Source organism: Marmota monax, unplaced genomic scaffold, assembly GCF_021218885.2.
Source record: "Marmota monax isolate L192 unplaced genomic scaffold, Marmota_monax_Labrador192_F-V1.1 WCK01_AAM20220418_F8-fsc00043, whole genome shotgun sequence".
NCBI classification, from domain to species: domain Eukaryota; kingdom Metazoa; phylum Chordata; class Mammalia; order Rodentia; family Sciuridae; genus Marmota; species Marmota monax.
Genome location: NW_026691982.1, coordinates 153,833 through 180,463, shown reverse-complemented (window position 1 = coordinate 180,463; position 26,631 = coordinate 153,833). Strand labels below are relative to the sequence as shown.

Genomic DNA, 26,631 nt, shown 5'->3' with positions numbered 1-26,631 from the left:
CTCCCTTTTTTTTTAACATAAATTGAAGAATTGTATTAAGACAGGAGTCTTTAATAATGTTAACAAGCTTACCTTTTGTTTGCTGAGGGGGTCACTTTGATAAGATTGTCCAGATCTTGGTTCCTAAAAATAAGTTCAGGTCAACTAAAATCAATCATTTCTATACTTTTTAAACTTAGTATTGAATCAATGACTACTGTTAATTTAAAAATCCTTCATCTCTTGAATTCCCTTTTTAGCACCATGTAAAAATGTAGCTTATGGAACCACCATTTGACCCAGCTATCTCACTCCTCTGTCTACTCAAAGGACTTAAAATCAGCATACTACAGTGATGCAGCCACCTCAATGTTTATAGCATCACAATTCACAATAGCTAAACTATGGAACCAACCTAGGTGCCCTTCTATAGATGAATGGAAGGATAAAGAAACTGTGCTATATAGATACAATGGAATATTACTCAGCCTTAAAGAAGAATGAAATTGTGGCATTTACAGGTAAATGGATGAAATTGGAGAACATGATGCTAAATGAAGCAAGCCAATTCCCCCAAAACAAAGGCCAAATGTTTTCTCTGATAAGGGAGGAGTGGGGCAAGAAAAAAGTGGAGGAACTCTGGACTGGGCAGAGGGGAGGGAGGGAATGAGAGGGGATGTTGGGAGAGAAGATGGTGGAATGAAACGAATAGTATTGCTCTATGTATGAGTATGATTGCACAAATGGCGTGACCCAACATCATGTACAACCAGAGAAATGAGAAGTTGTGTTCCATTTGTGTAAAAAATAAAATAAAATAATAATATATTTTTAAAAAGTAAAAAAAACAACAAAAAAACCATAGCTTCTATCAATTTACTTCATGAGCAACCTTGACTATGTGAGAATTTAATTTTACTCATGTTTCTGTCAAGTCTAACACAAAGCAGAATTACTTTTAAACTTCTTACTTTCCATATTATATTTGTGTAGTCAAATTAGCATTTAGAATAGTTTTGGAGGTTATAATGAGAAACAGAAAAATATGAAACTATATCATTACTCAGTGGTCCTTGCTTCCTCCCCCTTCCAAAACACAAACAAGTAATAACAACTGAGACTTTTAAAACATTATTTCCTGGTTCTAAATTATGTAAGTAATATGTATGTCTTTATTTATATGTGTGTATATACACATATGATATAATTCTGTGCTACTCTAAGATATTAAATCATTTTAGAATCACACTTCATGCAGCCAAAGCATAACAAGCAAGATTTCAGACTATATAATTTATGTTTTTATTTTAAACTATTTGAATATCGAGGCAATCATAGCTCTAAAGATATACTGTTATAACACTGGGCTCTCATACCAACCCTAACACCAAATAGCCTGAACAAAAAGTCTTATTTGATATACTTTATTATTAGACAATGCATTAAATATTATGAAGCAAAAAAGAGACCAGAAAGACTTTATCATTTAAATAATCTTTGGGACTAACCTATGAACTCATTTTATTATGTATCTATCCTCTGATATAAATTATTATATTCTATTATGCTAAACTATATCATATTATCATTTGTGGGTTAAAAATTGTTGAACGTCAGTATTTTTGTAATGTTTAACTTAACAGAATAATTTCTTCAGTATCTTCTTTGAGTTAAGTATCAAGTGGTGATATGGGGATTCAAAAATGAAGAAAAATAATAGCACCAATAATACTAATAGGTAATATTTAATAAATAAGTATTTGAACAAAAAGTACTTTACAAGCATGATCGCATTTAATCTTTCTAGTAACTCATGATAGTTAACTCTTGGTTTTACTGATAAAGAAACTGAAGCTGAAAGATTAAGCAATTTGTTCATGACTACACAGCTAGCAACTGTACTCAAAAAACTCACTGTCAAGTGGAAGAAATGAATACACAACCATGCAATAAGTGTCAGCATGTGGCTTCTAGGAAAGACCACCTTCACCTTTAGAAACTAAGTCATCCTGGGAAAAGGACAAAAGACAATAGCTACTCCCTTCATCTGTAATGTAGAGTATTGTTTGGTCTTCAGATTCAGTGTCTGACCATAAAGTTGATTTCCTATTGGGTGAACAAACCCTGAAAATGATTGAGCACTAAGCATTCAGAGATCATCAGTTTAATCATAAAATGAATGAAACTATATATGCAATAGTGGGGTAGGAAAGCCAGCTGTGTTTTACACGTGGCCTCAAATGCATTCAGAGTTGACCCTCCTCTCCCTTCTAAATAAAACAATATCTAGTTTAAGGGCCAGCAAACTATGGCCCTCGAGCTAAATTCTGCCTGGTTTTCTCAGCCATTTTATTGGAACATGGCCATGTCCTTGTATTTGCAAGATATTTTCTATGACTGCTCTCACAGTACTGGTGGAGCTGACTATGTAGTTAAAGGAGAGACTGAACTATTTACTGCCTAACCTTTTTACACAAAGCTTCTGATATCTGATCTAGTCAAAATAAGCTCTGTTTGATGGCTACTTAATATAAAAATATAAAACATTTCTATATGCAAAGTAAAAGAGAAAATCTGTCAGAAAGAAGGTATGATCTCGGTATCTTTCATGTCTAACTCATATTCTAACTTATATAACAATATATGTATATAACTTCATGGTTTTGTTGTCTATTTTCTTAACATGCTGTGCCTTAGAGAAAATTCTCTTTATATAAAAACCAAATGTCATTCTTTGTATTCTTTATTATTTCGATGAACTGAATATAATTTTAAAAAATGATCTCTCAACTTCAGGATAGTTTTGGGTGGTAAACAATAAGAAGAAGGAATAAACAGTGGACGAAGAAGGAAGGAGAAACTTTTATCATCTGACGACTTTTCTTTAGGTTGCTTAGCTTTAGGAAATTGTCCTTATTTTTTTATTTTTTGTAGTTGTAGATGGATAGCATACCTTTATTTTATTTATTTATTTTTATGCGATGCTAAGGATCAAACCCAGTGCCTGACACATGCTAGGCAAGTGCTCTGCCACTGAGCTACATTCCAGCCCATAAAATTGTTTGGGGATGATGTTTCTTTCCATGGGGAATCCCCATTTCTTTTTAGAAAACCCCAAGATGGAATACAAATCCCACACTGGAAGGATCACTCTGGTATTTCAAAGAATTATCTTTCCTGCAAAAACCCACAGCCAGGGGATCCCCCAAGCAAGGCTTTGAACACCAGCCCCTGGGATGGTGACAGAGGAAATGCTTATTTGGGGTCCCATCATTGATTGTCTCTATGGTGAGGCAGTGCATTCCATCCTATTTTTAAAGTTAGATACAAAAACCAACAAACAAAATAGGGTGAAATAGAACACTTTCATAAACCTTACCCTGGTTTGATCCTGTTTGTTTCAGGAGCCACTTTGATGAGGTTGTCAAGACTTTGGCCCCTTTAGAACATGGAAGAAATGACCAGGTCAGTGGTAGATTTTCATCAAATTGTTACAAATATTTTTAGAAACTGAGAAATCCTTTTTGTTATAATAAAATAGTTATTAAAACAGAGACCATCTCAAGGGGTTGAAGTTTTTTAGTGATATCTATTAATCATCTATCAAATCTGCATAGGAATAATGGATAATAACTAATATCTTAGGATTTTTTACTTTTCATATGATTGCTGTGATTTATGAAATTTAACCCTCACGCCAATCCTATGACACAGGAGGTATTAACATCATAGTTCAGTAGAAGAAAAATTGAGACACAAACATCTTCTCACATGGCTAGGTGATCTAATTCCAGAATGCTTGGACTTTATCACAACACCAACCACCATATTGGAACTGAGTACCTGAATGAGTGATGGAAGTATCTAGAAAGCAGCCAGCCCCATTTCCTTACTTTGAGGATGAGAAAACTGAAGCACACACAGAAGTGACTAGTTCCAGACCACACAAGTTCAAGGGCCAGAGCCAAGACTGACCCCCATCTAACGACTCCAGCCTAGTTCTCTCTCCCAGCTACTGTGCCTTCCCTTCTGCTTGGGGAAATCAAGTCAACAAATAAAAATGTCATCTCCATCCTGGGAAAACAACTGTGGGCCTGGTTGATCAAATGTACCTTTGTTGTATCAGCAATCAATTGGCTAAGATCTTAAACTTTTCAAATCTGAGGAAGTCAGTGTTACAGGGTTTTCTTGACAATCATGGGCTCAGCATCAGTCAGCTGAAAGGATGATTTAATTGTACTTTTAAGCTTTGGTTATGATGAAATGAAAAAGAAGAGCTTATTAAATCTTACCCTTGCATGCTTCTTCCTGTTGATGGACTTACTCTGACGAGGTTATTAAGGTCTTTGGAACTTTAAACAGACAAACACACACACCATAAATAAAAATGGACTTAAATTGATTGACTCTTTTGATTAAAGCGATATATGTGTTCAAGATGAATTTTACTACTGTTTTAACAGATATCAATACTAGTTTTTCCCTTTAAAAGAGTAAACATTTTGAGCTTTATACAAATCATTGATATACTGGCTTGGTTTTGCATTTATCGTCAAAATAAAACTATAAAATTAGGACAAGATTGAGTTTTCTAAAAAGTAATTGATTCAAGCACAATATAACGATTTGCCTAAAACTCTTGCCCAGTTTCTATAAGCATTTCACCTAATGTTATCACTATAACTAAACTGTTTTGTTGGTAAAATTCATCTGTAGTACCTTTTTGTTTTAAAGGTATTTTATATCCATTATTACACTTGATTCTTAACAACTATCCGGTGCCAAAGCAGAATGAATATTATGGACCTCATTCTGGAAAAGAAACTATGACTCAAACTGGACATTGTAGTGCATGCCTGTAATCCCAGTGACTTGGGAGGCTGAGGCAGGAGGATGGCAAGTTTGAGACCAGCTTCAGCAACTTAGTAAGAGCTGTATAAAATTAAATCAAAATAAAATAAAAATGGCTGGGGATAAAGCTCAATGGTAAAGTATCTCTAGGTTCTCTAGTTCCAGAAAAAGAAAAGAAAGAAAGAAGAAGGTAAAAGCTGTAATTCAGTATTCAAGGGACTTGCTCAAAGACACCCAGCTAGTAAGTAATGAGGTTTGGACTTTCTGATTCTGATCCAAAGGCTTTTCATCCTCTGACACAAATTGATGAGGAGGGAGAGGAAGAGAGATAAAACATAATCCTCACCTTTGGTTCCTTCTGTTTGCTTCGGGGGTCACTTTGATCAGATTTTCAAGACTCTGGCCCCTTTAAAACATTGAAGAAATGATGAGGTTAATGGTAGTTTTTCACAAATGAATGAAGTCATTCATTAAATCTCAGAAACAGTATAAGTGCGCACTGAGATCATGTCAGAGCTGAAAACTATTAAAGGTGACTATCATGCATGGAGCGTTTCTACCTCTCTGCAACTTACTGGGACTCAGCAAAACAGTCTTTCCGTCTTGGAGACATTTGGCCCCTAGCAAATTTTGCATCAAGGAAAAAAAAGTGCTTAACAGAAAAATAACAGACTCTATTTCAGTGTATTTAATACTCCGCTGTTAGTCTTTGGCATGTACACATGATATGTTTTATGTCAGTCTATGTACTTATCTTAAGGAAAATCACAGAAGGCATACTCCCTTAATATCAACCTCCAACATGTATAGAACTTTAAAACCAGCCGTGAAGAGTCCATGCTTTGTGAATTTGACATTCACTGGTAGACTGACTGTCACAAAAGTGTATTAAGCAAATACACTGATATGCTGAAATTCACAATACGTGAACTGGTATGTGTTTCTGATACTTAGAACTCTGTGTTAGAATGACTCATTTTGACCTATCATTTTGGCAACGGACAATAAGAAGATTAAAATCTATAGAGTTCTGAGGTGTAAGAAGATTAAAATCTATAGAGTTCTGAGGTGTAAGACATATCGACTATACAAAATCACTAAAAACACTTTGGTATTTCATGGTTACCCTTTGATACATGTCTACTTTTGATCTTAATGGAATTCTGCTTTTCTTGTTGCATCTGCATGTGTTTTCCACATACACAGTGCCAACAAATGCCTGTCTGATCTCCAGCAGGCACCGAACCGAACCGAGTGGGGATAAGAACATCAGCAGGAGGGTATTTCACACCGTTTCTCTACACTTTGGACCCTACTAAGATCCCTTCCAAAACAGTCTGAGGTTTTGTCTACACAACATCAAAGATATGAATATTTGAAAAAAGTTGTGAATATGGATATTTGGAAGCAACCAGATGTGGATCCAAGTTTTTTGCATGTATACAGATGTCTGAGGATCAAACAAGAACAAAAAACGTGAACCTTTTCAAGCAGAGAATGAAACAATTAACCTCACAGAAACAACCACTCAACTCCAGATTACTCCTTGTTGACCTTTGCCTAAATGAAGTATATGGGATTTGATTGTCAGGGACTGAGAAAACAATCCCCATGTTTCTCTTTCCAGATCTGAGTATTAAAAAAAAAAAAGCAAGCAAGCAGTTAAATATTATAATTCCTTCCTTTGTTGTTTATGGAATCTGTTTTCATTATATTGCCAGGACTTTGATGTCTTTAAACACTCAATCAGGCACATAACAGTATAAGGTTGTTTAAATTTCTTAGTTCATAAAATCAAAATCAATCAAAAAAGTGAACTAATTAATGTACAACCTAATTGATGTAATAGTGTACATAATATTAGGACTTAACTCTGTGAAGCAATGCCTCACAGTGAACACATCTTCAGTAGTTAGGCATTCTTTCAGGACACAGGTTGGAAAGCCCAGTGGACTAGGGCTAGGCTCTGCCTCAAGTGTTAGGGTGGATGTGAGCACAGCAGACGCATGACCGGCTCACACCAGGCTTCTGTTCCAACTTGGGGAGAGGCAGGAAATAGACAATTGAGTATATAAATGAATGCTGCAATTTCAGATAACAATATGTGCTATTAAAAAAATAAAAAGAGTGCCTGGAGCCTGTGGCACTGGGGACAGGGCGAAGGGAGGTGATTTAATTATATTCAGTGGTCAGAAATGACCTGAGAAGGTGACAGTGTGGGCATAGAGCATTTCAGCAAGCGGGAGCAGCACCTGCCAAGCCTTAAGGCAGGAATGAGCCTGGAATAGGAGAGATCCATCTGGCAGGGCTTTACCGAGAAAGTAAAAGACCATTGCTAAGCATTAGAATTCTATTCTATCTGAAACGGGAGAACATTGAAACATTTTTTTTAAGGGAAAGAAACATGATCTGACTTTATTTTTTAAAGATCTACAGAACTTCTTTATGTATAGTAAAAGAAATTAACAACTACTATCCTAATAGCCCAGGAAAGCACATACATAAAAATATAGATGCACACACTGCACATAAGTTCACACATGCAATTACACATGCATCCATGTACATATGCACTCATATATACACAAAAGCACACTTATACTTACTTATACTCATGAACACACAAGCATATGTACAGGTATGCAATTACACACGTGTACATTTGTGTGTATGCATGCTTCCATATGCACACAAGCATACACATACATGTATGTGAATGCACACATGCCCACAAACATTTGTATGTGTATATGCATGTGTGCACACATAGGCATGTATATACATACATACTCCAATATATTAAGAAATATAGGTCACCATTTGAAAGATTAATTAAAAAAATTGGAAAGGAAAAAAGATTTTTCTCAAAAGTCAAAGTAAACTAAATATTTGAACACCATCTAGATCAATAAGACAGTACAATTCACCTGGATCTTTATTATTGTAACAACTTATGTCTCTTATGTGCCAGGCATGAGAGTATTGTGATCTGATCCATCTTTGTTAGATGAGTAAATTGAGGTGCAGAAACACAGTTAGCAAGAATCAGAATTTGAACCCAGTTCTTTCCGGCTCCCTGCTCAAATTCACTGCATATTATCACCCTGAACCTTCCATGTCACCTAGGTAATCCACGTTTTGTCCTCATCCTGTTGATGGTGAGATTGTGCCTTTGGCTATACCACATGGCCAAGAGCAGGACAGCTTGACAGTGTGCACCCCAGCTTTTAGCTAGCTGAGCCCTTGCTCTGCCAGTGGAGCCTACGGGCATTGATGACACATTTTAGAATTAACAAATAATATCATGTACTGTTAACTGAATGGAAAGAGTTCAAGGGAAACCACATGGAATTACTTAGCACACTGTTTTCAACAATATGCCAACAAGCCCAGTTTCAAAAATATTCCATCTGCTTTAAAAAGAATAATAAGCAAGAGCACATCATCTCTGTAGACTTACTTGATATTTCATAAGTAGAAGAACTCTTTTAATCAAGCATGCTCTAAGCTTGCAATCTTCACATATACACCACACTGCATGCACATACACACACTATACACAAATATACCACAATAGTTCACACACATACATTACTTACCCATACACACACATACATTTATACATATACACAACTTATAACACATGTGCATGTACACACACTACTGATATATACACACATGCACACATACAGGTACACACATTACTTGCACATACACATTCATACACTTTTACTTACACACATTTATATGCACATATGCACTTATACACACAAATGAACTTCAAATACTGTTCTGAATACACGCACTCAGAATTCTAACATAATGCTTATAAATGCCACATAAAGGGGGGAAGAGGGTTCTAAATGTTTTACCTCTTGATGTTTTTATTTGTTTCAGGATTCACTTTAATAAGCCCATTGAAGTCTTGTTTTCTTTGAAAAAGAAGATGAGTTTTAATGAATGACATAAAATAAAACAGTAATCAAATGAATAATGGTTGGAAAAATTAAGAAGTGCTAAATATAAACGTTCTCTATGATAATGAAAACATTTGAAGCTCTAAAAGAAAATGGAAATTCTCTTACCGAAGAACATTTAAGGTTATTTATTAGTAAGAAACAATATTTATTTGTTAATATATATTTGCTTCCAGAATTCCTAAGTATATGAAACTTGTAATTGAACAAAATCAACTTTGCTCTCAGATATATCTTCTGAGAACTCTCAAAATAGGCAGCACTGAAGTAATGTAAGTTAGATTATTTTTTTCACTGTGGTATTGGGGCAATTAAACTCAGTGATGTTCTACCACTGAGCTACATCCTCATCCCTTTTTATTTTTTGAGGCAGGGTCTTGCTAAGTTTCCTGGGCTGTCCTCGAACTTACAATTCTCTGTCTCAGCCTCTAGAGTAGCTGGGATTACAGGTGTGCGCCACCACACCCAGCTTAAAAATTCTTTACTGATTCGGACCTTTACTGATTCATACCAAACCTAAATTTTTACTCAACAAATTCGATATAACTGCCTGTTCTGTTTTTAAATAATAGTAAAATGTTCACATAAATAATATTTTAACAATATAAAAATAATAATCATAACAAAACATGCCTTCATATAAACTTAATCATTGCCCCAGTCTAAACCTTTTAAAATATAATTTGCCTCAAAGTAAATTATGGTGAGTAATAAAAAAAGAAAAAGAAAATACCTCATAAGCAAAATTATGATTCACTTTCAAGGGAACACACACCCCAATGTATTAAGTGCTACCAAAAAGTAAAAAATAAAAATAAGTGCTACCAAAAGGGGTTCAAATTGGCAATGAAATAAAACTTTCATACATCAAAGACTGAAAATTATTAGAGAATATAAAAGCTGATCCTTCAAATTCCCCAGTTGTTAAACTGCCATTTTTTCTGTCTGATTTCTCTGTGGTGAGACTGTTAACATGTTGGGGATAACAAGAGCATTGTGACAGGTATGGCTGCCACATTGACAGCTCCAAACAGCAGATAGTGGTGGTGAGCCCTTACTCCCTGTGCAAAGTAAGGACTCCCAGCCTCTCCCTAGCTGACTTCTTCTGAGAGAAGATAATTATGAGCATTTTAACTAAGCCTTTCTCTTGGTTATCTTTGTCATTTTGGAAACCTACTTCAAAAATTTCATCAAGACTGCATTCTTTAGAAAAAGAAATGCAACTCAGTTTTCCATCACTAAAAATAAATCAACACCCAAAACTGGGAGAAAAGGCAACTTGCTATCGAACTGTGGAACACTCTGGAACATTCTTCAAAAATAGTGGTTTTATGTGGGGGGAGGTCAAGAAGGGATGGTCATGACCCATCTTTATCATGAAGCTAAAAAATCAAATTATTTTGATCATCTCTTACAGAAATCAAAATTAAATACATTAATAAGTCTTACCCAGATACATTTTCCTTTCCTTTGGGACTGACTTTGATTATATTCTCGAAATCTTCATCTCTTTAAAAAGAAACATTTAGGTCACTTTCAAATATTCCCATAGTATAGGTACACATATGAATTCCATATTATTGATGGTTTATTCACGTTTGGGGACAAAATTATTACACTGATATTAAATTGATTTTTTGGTATAAAAATTGCCTAACAATAGTATAGTTGATCCCTAGGATTTTATGAGTTCTGTGTAAATGTGAATTTACATAGAATATCCTATAGACTTTTCAAAGTGAAGATCAGGGCATCAGAGATGAGTCGGAAGAGAGAAGACAAACACAGAGATGCAATAGATACTCTCAACATCACTGAGAAGACCACCAATGAATCTGGGAATAAACAACCAAGACTCAGAGACACAGTTCTCACCCTTTGCTGGTTTTCTCTGTCTTGGCATTTGATTTGATAATAGATTGAAGATCTCGGCTTCTTTGGGAAAAAAAAAATCAAAACTTTAAATCAGGTGAAATACAGTTTTCTGTGAAATTGTATAAATAAGAATGTTGAATGCAGCGTCAGGTGTTTTTAGGACCAAAGGACCAGAAAGACCTTTGATACTTATCCTTAGCTTATCTTTATTAATATCCACAATAGTGCTTGATTCACATCAGTTTAAATCAGTTTAGAGAAGCTTCCCAACATGACTCTCACTTTACAACTTATCCTTTATATTTCTAAATTTACATTTAAAAATTGGTTCATTTTTAAATTATTTAAGAAAACACAAAATAAGAGATTATGTAGCAGGTTTTCCTACACCTACTTCAATGCAACTCAAACACGTGGTCTGTGGAAACTGCACTCATCATACTCCTCCCTGATGTCTCTAAATAGTTTGTCTGTGGCAAAGGACAGCATAACTCTCCTGTGTGTAATGAGGTGAAAGACCTGAAAAAAGAGCCACCTCAAGGTGGGAATGCTACTTACACTTTCTCATATGTGTCAGTCCTTTGATTAACTTTATTAATACTGCCCAAGCCTTGGTTTCTTTGTAATACTAGGAGAAAAGAAAAGGCAGAGCAAGAGACAGAAAGAGGGCAGTTCTGTGCTCTGTTCAGAATCTCATATGACAGCAGCAGACTTTGCACAAGACTTAGACATAATTGGTGCTTAAAGAATTAGAAGTTCTTGGCCAGATGTGGTGGCACACACCTGTAATCCCAGCAGCTCGGGAGACTGAGACAGGAAAATCATGAGTTCAAAGCCAGCCTCAGCCACAGTGAGGTACTAAGCAACTTAGTGAGACCTTGTCTCTAAATAAAAATAGCGCTGGGGATGTGGCTTAGTGGTCGAATGCCCCTGAGTTCAATCCCTGATACCAAAATATTTAATTCAAATGGCTCTATTCATGATGCAAAATGCTCAAGATATCTTGATATAAGAGTCCAACCATTACTCAGATACAACTGAATCAACTTCAAAGTTAAAGTTCCTCCCAGGTCTCAGTTTTTGCTTCTTGGAGAGAGGTTTGGAGGGAGGTGAACTTCAGTCTATACAGCAAGATGTTGACTTATTTAAGTATGAAAATCATTCGTAACAGAGTGAAAATCAATTGGTCAACATTTTAAATCTAAATACTTGGAGGATTTAGTCAAGTAATTTCTTCTAAAAAGTTTAAGGATGTATTTAAAGGTCTGAAGTTCCCTTGAAAAGTTGAAATAACACTATTATGGCTCCGGTATACTTTGTGTGAACTGGCACATGGAATAAAACTTTCATACATCAAAAACTAAAAATCAGTAGAGAATATGAAAGCTGATCCTTCAAATTCCCCAGTTGTTAAACTGCCATTTCCTTCTGTCTGATTTCACTGTGGTAAGACTGTTAACATTGTAAGTTCTTTTACTATTAGAAAGAAGGTGCAGTGACAAAGGCCTGTCATCCCAGCAGCTCAGGAGGCTAAGACAGGAGAATCATCACTTTGAGACCAGCCTCAGCAACTTATCAAGGCCTAAAGCAATTTAGCAAGACCCTGTCTCAAAAATAAAAAAAAAAAATTTAAAAAGGGGCTGGGGGTGTGGCTGGGTGGTTAAGCACCCCTCCAGAGAAAGAAAGAAGTGGGGAAGAAGGAAAAAGAGCTAGGACTCTTGGACTCTTTTTTTCCTATGCTGACAAGATCTTTATTCCTGCATTAAAGTTTAGTTGCTATCAAGTTATTCTAGATTACAAACACTTCTTTCTCTTTCATATCCCCAAAAATGATCCTCCTGAGATGTTCTTCCTATTTTTCTTCCCATTTACCACCGGTTTTGTGGAATTTTCCAAACTCTGCTTTTATATATCTAAACTTTATCTCTTCCTATAAAACTCATAAAACCCCTCAAAGAGAATTGACTTTTTCCACCTTCATCTAGTCTCCATTTAAAAATCACCTGTGATGAGTTGGCACATTTACATGAAAAATGTTTTTATCAAACATCCTGTGTCTGTGTGATTGTTACTGCCAACACTTTCCATCATATGGACTCTGTTCAGAGTTCAGTTTATCAGAAAGAATTGAGAACATAGCTGCCAAGATCGACTTGGAAAGTTAGAATACCATTCTATACACAGATTGGCACAGATAAATGGTTTTTAAAAATAACAATAGAAATGATTATCATGTTAGGAAGGCAAATAAAAATGACTAACCAAATACAAAGGAAGTAACCAATTTTGGGGAAAAATAATAGAAATCTCATGAATCCTTACCCTTTGTCATTCTTGAGTGCTCTGGGATTTTCTTTAATGACACTGTCAAGAGTTTGGTTTCTTTCAACATGAAAAAGGATGTCAATAATTAAAGTTAATTTTATAGTAGACCAGTATATTAATCTCTCAAATGCTGTTAGTTTAGTTACTGATCATGCATTAACTCATTTTGTGATACAAAATAAATAAAAGCATGGCTTTGGGCCTTAAGTTATTTATAAATACATTTGTATACATATACATATGAAGAGGCTACTAAGATTCCAACTTGGTACAGCTGGAATCCACGTTTTAAAGACTTCAACATTGAGCAGCTATATCCCCAGAAACAGTCTTACAGTAACTGTAAATGCATAAACAATGCAATGGTTTTCTATTTGTAATAGCCAGTTGAGTTTCTTTCACTTTTAGAATCAAAGGGAACTTGGAGATCAGCCAGGTCATAGCCCCTAGTTTATGGGTTGAGGAAACAGAGGTCCCCATGGTCACCCATATTGATGCTGCAGGCAAAGCCAGCACTGAGACTCCCACCCTCTCCTGATTGTGATCTAGGGCCTGTTCCTCCAGCCGGCCTGACCCTTGCCCTGAGAAAGAGGTCTCCCCCAGAAAATAGTAGACACACTAGGACCCAACCAAAGCAGCCTGTCTTGATCAAATCTTACCCTTTGCCACCTTTGTCCATCAAAGTATTCACATAGATGAGACTCTCAAGACTTTTGGCTCTATAAATACAGAGAAACTCAAATAAAAACTGCACACTGAAATTAAATTGTGTGGTATCTTGAAAGGTCAAATACAATAAACATTCTCCATGAATTGCTCATTTACTCCCATTGAATAGAAGAGTAAAAATCCTTCCGGGCAATTGTATCTGAACTCAATGTACAATGCAGAGAGCACTAGCCCATCTGCTCATGCATTTCCATGCTAGAGGATCAACTCCCTTCCAGATAACATGTGAGGAGTAAGACAAGCAGTCTGGGAGATAAGATTTTCGGATCAGAGACAGATGCGCTTACCTTTTCTCTGTTTGCTCAGCCTTTGGGTTTGCTTTGAAGAGACCATCAAGACCTTGATTCCTTTAAACATATTGATGTAAAAAAGTCTCAGCAGTAATAATGATGAATGTTTAACTTTAAAATATAAACATAGATCAGTTTACATCTAAAATAGGAAATAGAAGCTGGTTGGAAAAGATGAACCACAATTCTTTAAATTGCTTTATTCCAAATAGGTATTTTCACTCAAAATTAAATTGTAGTAAAGCTTCGAGAAGATGAATTAAAAGACATAAACTGGGGGTCTGCCAATAGGTTCATGAATGCGTTGCTTGGATATATGTCATTCTTTTTAATGTGAGCTAGTGTTTACAGGGATGGTCATGATCCTAAATATTCAGAGTCTCCTGAAAATGTCCTGCAAGAGTGGACCCAAATTTGCCTGTGGTAACCCTTAGCTGAAACTGAGAAGTCAAACTGGTGCTTCTGGCAAGACATTCACCATTTCTGACTTGGTTCCACCACTACCTGTTTCATACAGCCAGTCACCTCTGGCAACTGCCTGTCTGAAACTTCCTCTCTTTGTAAATGAGAAAACTGAAAAGCGGCAAATTTCAGTGACTTGTCGATAGATCATTACTGTCTAGAGCCTGATATGAAAATCTTATCTCACAATCCTCTGACTGATTCATTCATTTGACTTTTTAAAAAATTTTCTCCTTTTCTTTGGTCCCTGCTGACTTAGTTTGTTAGCATACAAAGTAACAGAGAGATAACTAAAATGAAATACACCCTTTCTGCCTCCATTGTAAATTTTTCTTTCAACGTAATTTAAGTTTTACAATTATAAATGATCCAAGATAAAGAGATAATGGTAACTAGGATATTATGGGTTTTGAAATGGTTAAGCTAAAAGCATTCGGCAATCAAACCAAACTCTGTGTATATAGAGCGTATTAATATTTCACTTAAAAATGTGGTTATTTATATGAAGCATATGCAGTATGAAAATCAAAGACACTTTGTATCCAATGATAGGACTGAAGGCTGAGAATAAATAAAGTCTTAATTTTTAAGTCTTACCTGTTCAAGCTTTTGTTCATTTTGATGATATTATCCAATTCTTCACTTTTTGGAAAAGAAAAAGAAAACTCATATTAGTAAAAGGCTGCTCAGAGTTGATGGGTAGATATACCTTAAAATAACTCAGTTCTCTGAAATACAACACATATCCTACCTAAATCACCTGCAAAACTCCTGTTTAATCTTCAAGGCTCTCCTTAAATGCCACTTCCAAGGTCCTAGTCCCCAGTCCTCCAACTGACTGAACTTCCCTACGTTTTTGGAATAGTTACAGTATTTGGAGTTTGGGGCATCTCCTTTAAGGTGCTTCTGTTGATTATACTTTGTATTATAGCAACTGCACACTTGTCTTATGTTAGTGTCCCTGCTCCTACATACACACATCACTTGAAATTTAGAACTGTATTTTATATGGCATCCTCTTCAGTCTTTAATACTGTGCTTTTAAGTAGATCCTTAATACACATTTTTAATTGAATCAACAAATACAGGTGCTGACTCTAGATTCTGTCCCTGCATGAAGTATCTGCACATAAAGTAGCTATGGAAGATGCTCACTCATCTGTAAGTCTGGCTTCTATCTGGAATTCTACTATTACCCATCTAGGTCAGTCAGCTAAAAGTGCTAGCAAGTACTAGCCATATCTGAGAACTGCGAAGTTCTGATTGTTTGTTTTAGGAGTAACCTATTTAAGCCAAAATCCTGGGTTCAGGAATTTCCCTGAAACCACAAAAACTCAGTTTTCTTCCCCAAGCAGGTAGCCTGGGGAGAGTTGTTCCCAAGAGTGCCCTGACTTGCTTCCTCCGGTACATTTCTCCTCACACTGTGTCTTCTCCCAAACTTTTCTCTCCCTCTTCTACCCATTTCTCTTGCCTTCCTCATTTAGATTCTCCATTCACAAATCTTGGTTCCTCTTCTTTCTCCTCTAGGCTTGCACAGTTTCCCAAGCATTCTTATTGTCCCGCTTTCTTCCTGAGTAACCTCTGGAGTTAGGGTTAGGGTTAGGGTTAGGTGATGACCAGGAGGCCGTAAGAACTTGTAACTTGTAGTTACACATTAAATCTTCCAATTCAGAGACACCCACATTCCAGTCTGGGATTCACCAGTCATTCACTGGTGACCCTAGCTGAGTTGCCTCAACTCTTGTTGGCTCAATTTTCCCATCTGTAAAATGAGAATGCTAATTGTATGTATATCAGATAAAAATGGCTAAGTTAATGAATATAGAGTGCTTAGCATGATGCCCAGCAAGTCATAAATTCTCAATTAATTCTGCCAGCATAATAAACAGCATTCTGTCAATTCTAGATGGTTCATGTAGTAAATGTTTTCTATATTTATTTATTAACTGAATTTAAAGACATCAAGACAATGTCATAGCCTTGCAGTGGCTAAGTCACTTTGTGCAGTAAAGATGCCTAGCATAACACTTTTACCATAATAGCTGCCAAAGGCAATCTTGTGGAAACCCTAAAAATGTTAACAGCCATCATATAGGGGAAGAATTTCACATAATCTTATGTATTTAATGATAGGACTGAAAGCTGAGAATAAATATCGAAATACAAAAGTTGCTGACACTGACCAAAAAAAAAAATTGATTAGTGCTCTATCCTTGTGTGGGACAAATACCACATCAACCCTAATATGGTGTCCTGTTATTTTTTCTTGCTCAAAATTTTACCTGCCAACTCTGAGGATGTGAATCTGCTCATGTCCCAAGGAAAAGAGCAAAGCTAAGAGTCCTATAAATTTTGTTCCAGACCATTCTGACTGGCATGAGTCACACTGAAGAGGTTCTCAGGATTCAGGGTTGCTTGTGTTTATCTGAAGAAGATTAGCATAAACCATGAGAAGATACTCTGTGGTAAATTAAATAAAATGGAAACTATATTCTACATAAAAAAACTTGAGCTTTAAACATGACTGTAAATCAGTGAAAGCTTTGGCTATTCAATTTCACCATTGCATTTGCAACAAATTAAATGCCCTTAATCAGATAGCAGTAACATTTAGTCCACAAAGAGCAGCTGGAATAAATAACACCATTTCTATTCCCTCTGGACAGCCTGTAGTACATTGTCCCTGGTGCTTATCAAAGCAACGACTTCTCTATGAGATGAACGTGTGTGGCTGTGAAATTTGTCCATTGTGGGTTGGAGGTGGAGACAGGAAAGTCTGCTGCCCTCATTGTTTTTCTTTGATTAATGCCAAACCACAATTTCCTCTTAGCATCACTCACTTATCTCCTCCCAAATGTCCCCATCGCCCACCCAAAAATTGTTCAGTCCCTACTGAAAACAAAATATCTTCCACACAAAGTAAATTAATAAAATGAGAGCATTAGCAACTTAGATGGGAGAAGAAATGGACATAAAACATCCAAATTCTTTCGACAGTCTCCATGTGGCTGCAGAGTGCCTATGGGCTAATGAATTTATAGAGAAACACCAAGTGTCACTTTGTTTCTTCAGTTCTTTTGACTGAGACAGAAATCTCTAGTAACATTCTTATCATTATTGACTTCTATCCAACAAGGAAAAATATTGTGGGTTTGGAATTTAAACAATGGAATATTTGAACTCTAGGTTGTCTCACTGCCCTTCATGATTTTAACATGATCAGCTATAAACACCTCCTTTGGACAAAACAGTGTGACAGATACTGAAAATCACATCTGGCAAATAAGACAGCATATCTGCCCTGAAGATTATGGGATGAGAGGGAGGGGACCCACTTACACAAATAACATGGAACAAGAGCAACTGTTATGAGCTTTGCAAAATAGGAACAGTGGGGCTCCAATCTCTTAGAGAGGCAGAAGTCACATCTCACTGGATCACTCAGTAAAGAATTCACAGGGGAGGTGGTGTTTGATCTGGATCTGGAAAAATAGTAGGACTTGGATGGACTGAAATGGTGACCTTGAGGCTAGAGAAGACTGTCACATGGAGGGGATCCCTAAACCAAGGCAGAGTATCTGGGGATACTGTAAGGTAGTGGTCTCATCTGGTACTGAATATAGGATTAACAACATAGGTGAAGTCAGAAATAACTCTGGAGCATCAGACTTGGAGCCAGGTTAAGCAACAGCATTGAATGAGTTTGTATGTAATTAAATGGGTGATGGGGAGCCAGGACAGTAGTTGTATGAGCAAAAACTTAATAGAAAAAAAAAATCTCTGGCACTGATGGGCAGTTATGGTTCAGAGGCAGGAGAGACTGAGTAGCATAAGTAAATCTGACCAACCACTCTAACCACTATGAGGCAGTCGATGAGGGATTGAACTGGGAGAAACCATCAATGCAGAGGAAGCATTTTAGATATTTAATTCATACCTGTCTATACTACATGAAGGGGGGTAGGGATGAAATAATCAAGAATGATTTCACAAAGGTGAGACTACAGAAATTAAAGAACAGAAGTCAGGAAATAGCACCTTTGGAAAGGAAATTGAATACAGCCTAGGACATCCTAAATGGGGTGTTGGGGAGACTGATAAGTAGAGATCTGGGCCAACAACATAAATAAAGGACTGGAGATTTGGAATGAGATGTGGTGGCTAAGGTCACAGGACAGATAAAATCAGCAGAAGAGGAAGCAGAAGAGTGTCCATAAATGTCACCATCATCCATTATTCAATTATTTGTCTTTGAAATTATACGTAATAAAAAAGCACCGAGATTTTGTTCATATTTGGACATTTTCAAGGTACTGGTGAGGCGTTTTTGACACAAGGCATTTTGACACAGCTTGTGAGCTCTCAGACCACTCACCCTTTGTCAGTTTTCCCCATTGATGTGGCCACCTTGACGATGTTATCACGATCCTGACTCCTTCAAACAATGGGAAGAGGCACAGGTCAATGACAGTGGAGTGAGCTTTGAAGGAGCTAACATTTCTCATTTGTTTCTAGTGCAGAAATTTGTAGTACATGCGTTGTTCAGGAATTACTGACTTGAGCAGAATAACAAAACGGTGCTATCATATCAGCTCACAACACACACACACACACACACACACACACACGCACGTCTGTAGCCTATGCAATGTCATTTCACCTGGGTGCTGGAAATCCCTCTATTGGTTCTCAAGCTCCACACTTTAAAAAGGACATATAAAAGAAAATGCAGTTACAGCACAAGGAAAAACAGAAGCCAAGTTCAGAAGTCTTTCTTCCAGATCCAAGGAGCATTAACCGATAGGTGTGAACAATTAATGAGTCTCTCAAACAGGGTGAAAATATCTGTCATCTCAGCGTTTCAGAGGGGAAAGAAAAGACACTTAAACTATTGGTCGAAGCACCTGAGACACAGAAGGCTTAGACCCAGGCTGACCTCCCTAGATCATGGAAAGGAATAATTTAGTCCTTATAGTTTCACCTATAATTAAGACCTGCATTTTCACAAATGTCTCATAGAGGGTTAATATGGTTGCATGAAGAAAAAAAAATGTTGTCATCAACTGAGTTTAGGAAATGTAACCTACTTTAGGTGATTCAAAATTCACACAGGCATGCTGAAGGTTCTGGAAAGTTCTAATCAAGAGAACACTATGTCATTGTTTCCTTGTGTACTAGACCATTCAACCCTTTCTTTCCAGAACATGCATTGACATCTGTGTTAAGGGGAACACAGTTTAGTGAAATGCAGAGAGCTCCACTTTAAGTTTCTAGGTGCAAGGAAAAGATGATTCTCCCAGAGGTAAGGTATCTGTGTGGTGGGTGTCTCAAACCTGACTCTTCTGAGCATCAAAGGAGAGATAATACTGAAAAAAAGTTTATAAATTGGAACTTTAAAAATCTGTCAAAAATTATTTACTGAAAATTGGTTTACGATGTTGAAGTACCTACAAAAATAGCATTGCTCAAAAAGTATTTTTAAAACTGGTATTTTTTTTCCTTAAAAAAAGAAAATAAACAGACAGACAAGATACAATCTAGAACACATGTTAAACTAGACAGGATGTGCAAAACAATAGGTGTCAATCAGGACTGTCCTGGAGAAGCCAGGCATTTGGGAAATGCCACCCTACCCAAAGGAATCAACACAATTTGTGAGCCTGTTCCTTATGCTGCAGGGCGAGCTGGACTTGACTTTCTATCACAAATACTACTAAAGCTCTTGTAGTACAAGTTCAACCAAATGATATCTTTCTGCCTATTCATTCATATACCTGCACTAACTATGCCACAGACCTGGAGGCAAGTGCTGGGACTACCAAAGTGAACAAGTTTCAAGAGATTTGATCTTACTCTGTTACTATGCTCAAGACATTTTGGTTGTTTGCTCAATGTAAAGTTTAGGATTGAAATACAAGGCTGGGGTTGTGGCTCAGTGGTAGAGCACTCGCCTAACACATGTAAGGCCCTGGGTTTGATCCTCAGCACCACGTAAAAATAAATAAATTAAATAAAGGTATGTGTCAACTACAACTAAAAAAATACTTAAAAAAAAAGAAATACAAGGATCAAAATTCTGTAAGTACTATAAAAGCATTTATTATCCACTATATTAAAGCCATCAGAAAAATTAATTTTATCTTTTATTATTGTTTCATATTTTTGAAGTGTACTAATAAAACATATTTTACCACTGCTACAATTAGATCTATATAGACAGAGATCATTGTACCTTATATTTCTTTCAACAGATCTGCTGGTTTCCGTATATACACCTGGCTTAGGTGGACATATCTGCCTGTATTTAAAGATAATGTCTGTTAGATAAGAAAACATTTCTATGTTAAATTTAAATTTAACAGAAGGAAATATTTGTGTTAAAAATGAGCAGTATATGTTGAAATCATATTGCTACTTAACATAGCAAACTCTACCCTAGTTCTTTGGGTTGGCAGCAACTCAACTATTTCCTGTTTGAAAGTTTCTAGAGAGTACAAAAATACATATATTATTGACCAAATTATATTGTTATATCATGTGCATGTATGAATATGAAACAATAATCCACTATTATGTACAATTATACAACACCAATAGAAAAATGAAAAAAATATAAAGACTCCAATATACTAATTTTATAATTTCACCTTGTTTTAATATATTTTGTACAACAAGGTGTGTTTAGAAATATCTGTTCTCACATGTTCATGTTCACTCTTTTGTTCTCTGTTCGTCAAAGCACTTTCATACATATCTCCATTAGATAATGAAATAACATTTTAAAATATTAAGAATATTTTTTGTTATTAAGCATCAAAGGGATGATGTTTTCCTTGAAGACTTATCCCATCTGATAACTGTCAAGAAATACATTTGCTTGGACAAGACAGGAAATAAGTCTATATTTCAAATGCAACTACCATGTTGAGAATGGCCCCATTGAGCTGACAGCATCAAATTTTACAATGCTAGCGTCTGTCACAATTTATGACATCAGGCTTTTCTCTGCTCTTCTCAGTATCTGGTTGACCTACTTATACTCGCTTGCTTGCTCTCAAGGAGCTGTATTCAACTATTTTTTGTTCTCCTGAGGACATGTGTTAATTACATAGGAAACACTTCCCTTTCATATTCTTTCATTAAAATCATCTTGCTGTGATTAAAGTAATCAGCCTTTAAAAAAACATGCAAGTTGTCCCAATTTTATTTTTCAGATCATTTATGGAAGAAAAAGATTCAAGTAGTAAAATTTGACTAGACCAATTCCTGTGAAATTTAGCTTTTTTGGAAAATCTAAAGTTAACTATGTGTTGCTGATTTTTAGATTAGAATTTAGGTGGTACAAGGCAATTTTCTTTGGGTTTTTAAAAAATCCTATTTACATTAAGATTTAATTGCTCAATACTTCTTTTATATAAGAGTAAAAGAAAAATAATCGGGTAAGAGAAAAAGCTTGAGAAGCTGTTTTAATGAGACAATTATAACCATTGAACAAATGAAGAGTTACACATCTAATCCATATTATTAACTGGTTTGTTGAATAGATATTCTCTTAACTCATTAGAAAATATACATGCTGTCATCCTGAGGGCAAAATTTCAAAGATCCGGTGGAGTTCCACTGGAGAGAAGTTCAGATCTGGAGTTTTATCCCAACAAGATGAACACCTAAGGTGCGTCACGGTCGGCATTTCCAGCCAGTCACCCTCTTACTGAAGTTCTGCAGTTGTGACTTTTTTAAGAACAGCTCTACAATTGTGTCTTACATGGTGTCAGAAAAATCACCATCAAAAAGCAAAAATACTAAAGAATCAAAGGCAAGTCTAATGTATTCAGTTTTCACTGATATCATTTTTAATCTCATAATAATAATGGAAATGTGGAATGCAGGTTTTGCAAAATGGTTCACGATTATTAAGCAATTGAACAGGAAGACTTGGGAAGATTTTAAATCTCTGAATATGTTTCTAATTATTAATTACAGAGTGACAGGTTCACATGGAAAAGCGTCTCTGTTTTTCCTGCTTCAGAGACAAGTTAATACAAATATTTTTCAAATTTTTTGAGAGTTTTGAATTAAACTATCCTTCTTAGCTAAGAAAAAATAAAAAGAAACCCCAAAAGGTATTTCTAACATAATTGAGGATTTCAGTAGTAACACAAAGTTTCAAGGACATTTTTCATCAGAATATAGAGCTCCTAATGGGAAACTTAACTAGGAGTAGATATCAATCAAATATGTATACATATAGTTTAATATGGTTTATAATTGTATATGTATATAATATATATGCCAAGTACATACATACATCAGTATGTGAATATTAGAAGCTAACATATAAGAAGCCTAAGCACAAATACATGAACATGAATATATTGTTCCGTTTTTATCTCAAAAGTGCATCTCCATAAGACAAGTAATAGGAATTAGCATTCAAAAGCAAACATAAATACACAAGCATGTTAACAGATAAAATCAGGAAAAGTTCTATGTGCTTCACTTGTGAATGTGCATGCAAAACATCCTCACCTCTGGCACAAAGTGGATCCCAGATCATTTACTCCCATTTCCCTTGAACTTCATTTTGGCAATAAAGTCTGCAGTGCCAGTTCTTACCTATTGTCTGGTCTCAGCTGGTTAGGAGAAGGAACAGGAGATCTGGGCTTTGGAGGTATTGGAGGGTGAACAGTTGGGTCCCTTTAAAACAGAAAATGGCAGTTCTTTTTTTTTATGGAAACATGGTGGATTTTAGCATCTATTAACCTAACACATCTACTGCCTGCATGAAAACATCTCTTACATCTTCTAATCCCCTCCTGTGAGGGCCCTGAAAGGTCAGCATCCATGGAGCCCAAACTTTAAAGAAGTCAAATATTTCAAATATGCATTTTTAAAAGGTTCATTCAATCAAATTTTTTGAAACTTTCTCTTCTTTAATTATGGTTTGAATTATAATATATTCTTTAAGTGGCATAATACTTCACTAGTCTATTTAGCTCAAGTCATGGCATTTTGAGTCAGTAGCTCATGAATGTAACGAAGGGTTCTTGGGCCTTAGCATATAAGCTTCTTTAGGAATTATATCAACCATCAGACTGCTATGGAAACAGCAAGAAAGGTTTTCAACTTCACAGACCTCAAGGTAAAGTTGCTTTGAAGCTTTTAACTGAATTGAACTTAAATATTGTCAGCACAAGCCAGTTTGATGTTTGCAAAGTATAAGATATACTGTTGGCCTAAACTTTCCAATGAAGTACCAAAGTAGTCTCTGAGTTAGCATGATTTAGTGACCTAAGAACTGGAGACACACAATTACATGTATATTTTCAATGGAGTCAACTCCTTACCAAGGGCATGTCACTACCCCTACCTCCCACACCATTATAACAATGTTCTCTGTTGTCCTCAAGATAAACTCTGTATCCAATAAAAGTATCCATGTCTCTGGACTCCAAGGATTCTCTGGCTTCTACCAGCATGCTAGGTAGTCAGACTCTGGAGTCAGTCTGCCTGAATTGCCAGCTGTGGGACAGTGGGTTAATCTAATGCTATTTGTTCATCTGTAATAATCCTTCTAATAGGATTATTGGGGTGTTGTCAGGACTTAATGAGACCATGCTTTCATTCAACAGCCGTTTATTGGTAGCTTTCTATGTGCAACACACTCCAGGAGATGGACAATGTCCCTGTCTACAAAAGGTTTTCAATATACTTCTAAGTGTGTATCAGAGAGAGAAAAGAGTTATGTAGAAAAATAAATGTAGTAAGGGGATAGAGAGAAGGGGTAGCTACAACACTGTTTTATTAAGAATACAGCACTACTTGTTTTCTCTGTAAGGTGAAATGTGAGCTGAGACTTCCAGGGAATGATGGAATGCACCCTGAAGATATCCAGAAGAAGACCCTATAAATATGGCCACCATTGTCTTGGAGATGGTATTTGATGCTTGAAACTGAATGAGATCACCAAGGGAGTCAGTATAAGCAGAGGCAAAAAGAGGGTCAATGTTTGGGCTGTCAGCTCCTACAGTATTTAGAGGTCAAGCCTAAGAGTAGGAAACATCACAAGAGCCCAAGGAGGAGTGACCAAAAATAAAAGAAGAGAAATAGGAAGGTGTGGTATCGTGAAAGCAACTGAGAAAAGAGTTTCAAGGAAGGAATAATTGGCACTATCCAATGTCACTAATAGACCAAAAACACAAGGACTGGAAAATCAGCATGGGTTTGACAATATGGTCATCATCAATAACCCTGATATGGGCAGTTTGGGTAGAACATTGTGCTGGACAAAAGAACATAATAGGAGTATGTTATAATTTATTTATGAAGTGTCCCTCCAAAGCTCATGTGGGAGACAGTGCAGGAAATTAGAGGTGAAATCATCAGGCTATGAGAGCCTTAACCTAATCAGTGCATTAATCCTCTGATATGGATTAACTGGGTGTTAACTGACAATAATGGCTCAAATGGAAGGCTTTGAAAGGCAGGATGACATCACACTGGGTTAGGGTCAGGGGTACGGAGTCTGAGAGAATGGTCCTGCCTGGAGTTTCTATAGAGATCCACAGACATGAGCATGGAAGACATTATGGAATTTGTCCTGACGACTCTTTGGCTGTGTGCAGTGGTGAGGCTTTTGGTGGGGGGATGTACGGTGGGGCAACAGTGAGTCTCCTGGCTCTTGTGTTGATGGTGGCTCTGAAGCCAAAAGAAGAGCAGAGAACACTAGTATAATTTGCTTAGAAATAGTTTCCCCATACTGGCTCAGTGTCAGATTCTATAGTTAGAGACTATTTGGTTTGTATTGAAAACATCTTTTTATTTTCCCCTCAAAAAAATAAAATAAAATCCCTGTGTTGGGTATATGTGACAAGTGATAACCTTTAGTGTATCTGTGTGGCTTAGCTGATTCAATGTTTCCCTGCCAGAAGCAGAGGAAAGGCAGAAGGAGGTGGTCCATCCTGAGTAATAATCAGGCTGCTGCACAGGGCACTGGATATCTGAGGACAGACGGGAGAGAGGTAACAAGATGGGAAGGTAGATTATCGAAAGGAGAAATAGGATGGGGCCAAGCTTTGCTTAGGACAGGACCATGTTGAAGCAATGTTAAATGTTAGAACATCTAAGGTCTCAAAGAGGTAGGTAAATATTGATGGGGTGGGTCTGGGAGGTAGAGATAGATAGAACAGAAGGAGATCTGGGATGGTCTGACGAGCACTTGGAAAAAAAAAATACTGGTTGTAAGGTTGTGAAGACCAAGGAAAGCAGAGGAGGATCCTTAGTTCCAAGGTGTGCCATATACTGGACAGGGTCAGGGCATAGGCAATGCCACTTGACTTCAGTTCACCTCTAGGACCTTTCATGGGCCTCTCTGCAATGACAGCCACAGATGACAGAGCCCAAGCCTGGGGTGGGGGTAGGGGATGAGAGGAGTCATTCATACTGTGCCAAGAGCACGAGGCAATGCCAAGCAGGGGATTAAAATGCCAGCAGCAAGCAGGAAGCTGTGGCCTGGGGTGTTTGGAAGAGAAGGAAACAAAAGACATTTATTGGAGTGATCCTGATTGAATTCTGCTTTAAGACATGATGCTTAAGCTGGGGTGAGGTGACCCCAGCTCTCCCCTCTGTCCTCCCCCACAAGGCCTTTGTGGGATCTATGCCACCACAGTAGTGGCTAAAATTGTAAAGAACAGCTTTGAGGAAAAAAAAGGCAGTTTTCACAAGAAACATATGACAACTTGCAGATTGTAGTACAAAGACCAGAGCTAAAAGAAATATCAGCATGAAGAAAGCTGAGTATATTACTTCATTTCCACAAGCTGCTGCAAAGATCACTTCTTTCCATTTTGTCTTCTTTGGATAACATGCTTGGCTCTGAGACTAGTCCAAGTCTGACTTTGCAAACATTTCTACAACTGCAACACAAGTCTAGGCTCCACCAAGAACAATTGACCCTCATATTTAATGGTGAGTTTTGTTTTCACTTTTCATTGAGCTGAGCTTTTGTATTCCACAAATAGGATTTTTATTCCATCAATGGCAAAGGAGATGGAACTGATATTGATGGGGCCTCCGTACATATCAGCTTTGCCAGGATCTCGTGTACATTACTTTATTTGATCCATACATATAACTTTTGGGGT

At 36.6% G+C, this 26,631-nt stretch overlaps 1 protein-coding gene across 4 annotated transcripts in view; it reads right to left on the bottom strand.

The window, feature by feature from the left end:
- Positions 1-26,631, bottom strand: part of Scel (sciellin) — a 94,474-nt gene that overhangs the window by 30,939 nt on the left and 36,904 nt on the right. For 3 of the 4 annotated variants that reach the window (XM_046447124.2, XM_046447143.2, XM_058580462.1), the window contains 14 exons: positions 23,105-23,185; positions 20,721-20,786; positions 18,864-18,923; positions 15,086-15,130; positions 14,024-14,083; positions 13,667-13,726; positions 13,005-13,064; positions 10,683-10,742; positions 10,257-10,316; positions 8,703-8,762; positions 5,177-5,236; positions 4,272-4,331; positions 3,359-3,418; positions 73-123 (listed from right to left, as the gene is read on the bottom strand). In XM_046447124.2, coding sequence (XP_046303080.1) covers positions 73-123; positions 3,359-3,418; positions 4,272-4,331; positions 5,177-5,236; positions 8,703-8,762; positions 10,257-10,316; positions 10,683-10,742; positions 13,005-13,064; positions 13,667-13,726; positions 14,024-14,083; positions 15,086-15,130; positions 18,864-18,923; positions 20,721-20,786; positions 23,105-23,185 — 843 coding nt within the window. The remainder of the gene's footprint in view (positions 1-72; positions 124-3,358; positions 3,419-4,271; positions 4,332-5,176; positions 5,237-8,702; positions 8,763-10,256; positions 10,317-10,682; positions 10,743-13,004; positions 13,065-13,666; positions 13,727-14,023; positions 14,084-15,085; positions 15,131-18,863; positions 18,924-20,720; positions 20,787-23,104; positions 23,186-26,631) is intronic. The other variant, XM_046447140.2, reaches the window with a different exon arrangement.